We start from the raw sequence: 2,700 nt of genomic DNA, 5'->3' as shown, positions 1-2,700 counted from the left end.
CACCACAACCTCCGCCTCCTGGGTTCAGGCAATTCTCCTGCCTCAGCCTCCTGAGTAGCTGGGATTATAGGCACGCACCACCATGCCCAGCTAGTTTTTTGTATTTTTCGTAGAGACGGGGTTTCACCATGTTCACCAGGATGGTCTCGATCTGTTGACCTCGTGATCCACCCGCCTCGGCCTCCCAAAGTGCTGGGATTACAGGCTTGAGCCACCGCGCCCGGCCTTACTTAATGTTTCTTAAAGGACTTATTAGTTCCAGACATTATATCTGTTCACTTGTAATAAAAAAAAACTTTATAGCAATAAAACAAAACTTTATAATTTATAGTGGTTTTATAGTAAAGTAAATTTTACTGCGTTGTGTGCTGTTTAACACAATACCTCCCCAGCTCTGTTTAAGGTGGAATAACTGCCTTCCTGCAAACCATTAAAACCTTATTTATCCTCCCCACATTCTTGGCAAAGTTCCAAGGTGCATCTAAAAATTCCTGGTTTTCTTGCTAACCAGCTACAAGGTCACAGAGCAAATAAACTCAAAATTGCAAAATGCGTTTCTCAAAATGTTATTTTTCAAATGTAAAGTACATCACAAAATATGTCACAAGTTAACTGCTCTCTGTTCTGGCTTCTGTAAACTGGCTTTCTGCTTCATCATCCTGTACCACCCAGATGCATAAAAAGCACCCCATTTTCTTTGTCCTTTGCACAAAATTAAAAGGCAATTCTGCTAAGCCCATGATCATGATAAATAAAATCTTTCTGCAACCCCATTGGTCTCTCCAAATCTCTAACTTCCCGCTACAATAAATTATCTGTCTCTCATATATAAAATCCAGGAAGGCGACCGCTTCACCTGTTGGTTAACTGCAGCCTCCTGGGCATTCAGAATAATGGGTCACACGCTAGGTGTTATAAAATGCTTGTGTGATAAATGAACAAACAGATCTGAAGCAAATGCCAAGACTTGTAAATGCTTCCTTCACTTCATACCTCCCGCCTCTTTGCCACCCACCACGGCCACCCTGGCACCAATTCTGAACCACTTCACACCTGGTCACCCTGGTAACTTCCTTGCTGGACATCAGTGCCAGCTTCATCTTTCTCAAGCCATCTTTTGATGCTGCTCCCTTCTCTTTCTCTAAAGAAATGAATCAAGTCTCCCAGCAAGTTGAATGCAATCCTGACACCTCAAGTGCTCTACGTTTCCAGCCTCTCTCCCACTGTTTCTCAATGAGGGTTCTTGCCCATTCTAGCTGGAGCACTCTCCATTCCCTACAAACACCTCCAGTTCTCCAGCTTGGAATCTGACTCCCCACTCCTTTCTCTGCTCACAGCAGCCCCCTCTCTGGAATGTCCTTGGCTACCGCACCAAAGCAACTCCCGTGGTCTGGCAGGGATGCTCTTCACTTTCATGGATATGGAAGCTCTTTGGGGGCAAGGCCTGGGTCAGACAGAACTCAACATCCCCTCAGCACCTCACTGAATATTTGGCACATAAGGAATGTCGAATGTGCAGACTGGCTGACCGCCCTGCTAGTCCCAGAACAGCTGTGATTCCTCACGGATTCAAGGAGGCCACAGGGACTTACCCACAAACCGGAACTGGTTGGGAAACATGTCGAAGAGCCCATTGCTGTGCATGGCAAAGAGGATGGCAAAGTAAACAGCAAGGCTGCCCCAGATGAAGAAGTGGTTGATGGCCGTCCAGTAGCCTGTGTCCAGCCCAATCTGCAGGAAGTAGGCAAAGTCAAGCAGGCGCACCCCTCAAAAACCCCTTCCCCCTGAAACAGAACTGTGGTGCCCAGGGCAGCCCCAGGGACAGAAAGCTCACTCCTTCCAGAGAAGAGGGGAGTTCCTGGATGGCCTCATACCTGCACACTAACCACGATGACCAGCGATGTGGCCACAGTGACTGCAAAGGACTGGTAGTCAGCCAGCTGGGTGCCATCATCCCGGGTGGCCTCGGCGAACACCCCGTAGGGAATGAAGAACATGAGCACGGAGGTGTAGATGCCCTGGGCGATGCAGATGAAGAACTCCCGCTTGTTGAAGAGAAGGTTCAGCTGGCCCGGCTCATACAGCTTAGGGTACTCCATGCTCCGCTGCTCGGGGACATCCTGTGTGGGAGGATCACACAGGATGGGGGTGCCTCAGAGGCTACCGTTTTGACTCAGGATGGTCAAGGGCAGACTCTGTCCCTGCCTCCTCCCTTCCAAAGTCTTTGGCAGCGACAACCAACCTCAAGCCAGCTACCCGCAGTCTAACTGAGTTCAGCAACCCAGGAGAGGTCTAGATCAGCTGCAGCCAGGAGGGAGAACCAGCCACACCCTCCCCAGCGGAAAGAACTGCCTTCCCAGTGGCCACAGGCAATGGGCACAAGTGTCACACGCCACGTCTATGTGACTCCTTCAAGCAGTGACCTTCCCCGCATCCCGTCTGATCATCAAATTCCCCCATACCTGATCAAAGACCCCCATAGCCAGGACTGGCAGGGAGGTGTACACGATGTTATACAGGGTGATGAAATACTGGTCATAGACGGTCTGGAAGAGAACAGGGAGCAAGGGAGCATGCAGCCTTTCTTTGCTACACGTCAGGCACAGGAAGACAGCTGATGTCACATAGAGAGAACACTAAGAAATTTTTTCAGACTCCTTTTCTCCTCCTTTAATAAGCATTTTTTTTTTTTTTTTTTTT

General features: G+C 48.9%; 1 protein-coding gene across 4 annotated transcripts in view; it reads right to left on the bottom strand.

Annotated features, from left to right (window-relative positions):
- ATP8B2 (ATPase phospholipid transporting 8B2) overlaps window positions 1-2,700 on the bottom strand; it is a 29,510-nt gene that overhangs the window by 4,198 nt on the left and 22,612 nt on the right. For 3 of the 4 annotated variants that reach the window (XM_017513396.2, XM_017513395.2, XM_037733028.1), the window contains 3 exons: window positions 2,463-2,546; window positions 1,875-2,120; window positions 1,593-1,731 (listed from right to left, as the gene is read on the bottom strand). In XM_017513396.2, coding sequence (XP_017368885.1) covers window positions 1,593-1,731; window positions 1,875-2,120; window positions 2,463-2,546 — 469 coding nt within the window. Of the gene's footprint in view, window positions 1-1,592; window positions 1,732-1,874; window positions 2,121-2,462; window positions 2,547-2,700 lie in introns of those variants that run through there. The other variant, XR_005197534.1, reaches the window with a different exon arrangement.

Source organism: Cebus imitator, unplaced genomic scaffold, assembly GCF_001604975.1.
Source record: "Cebus imitator isolate Cc_AM_T3 unplaced genomic scaffold, Cebus_imitator-1.0 Scaffold491, whole genome shotgun sequence".
Taxonomy (NCBI): Eukaryota; Metazoa; Chordata; class Mammalia; order Primates; family Cebidae; genus Cebus; species Cebus imitator.
This window is presented reverse-complemented; position numbering and strand designations above follow the sequence as displayed.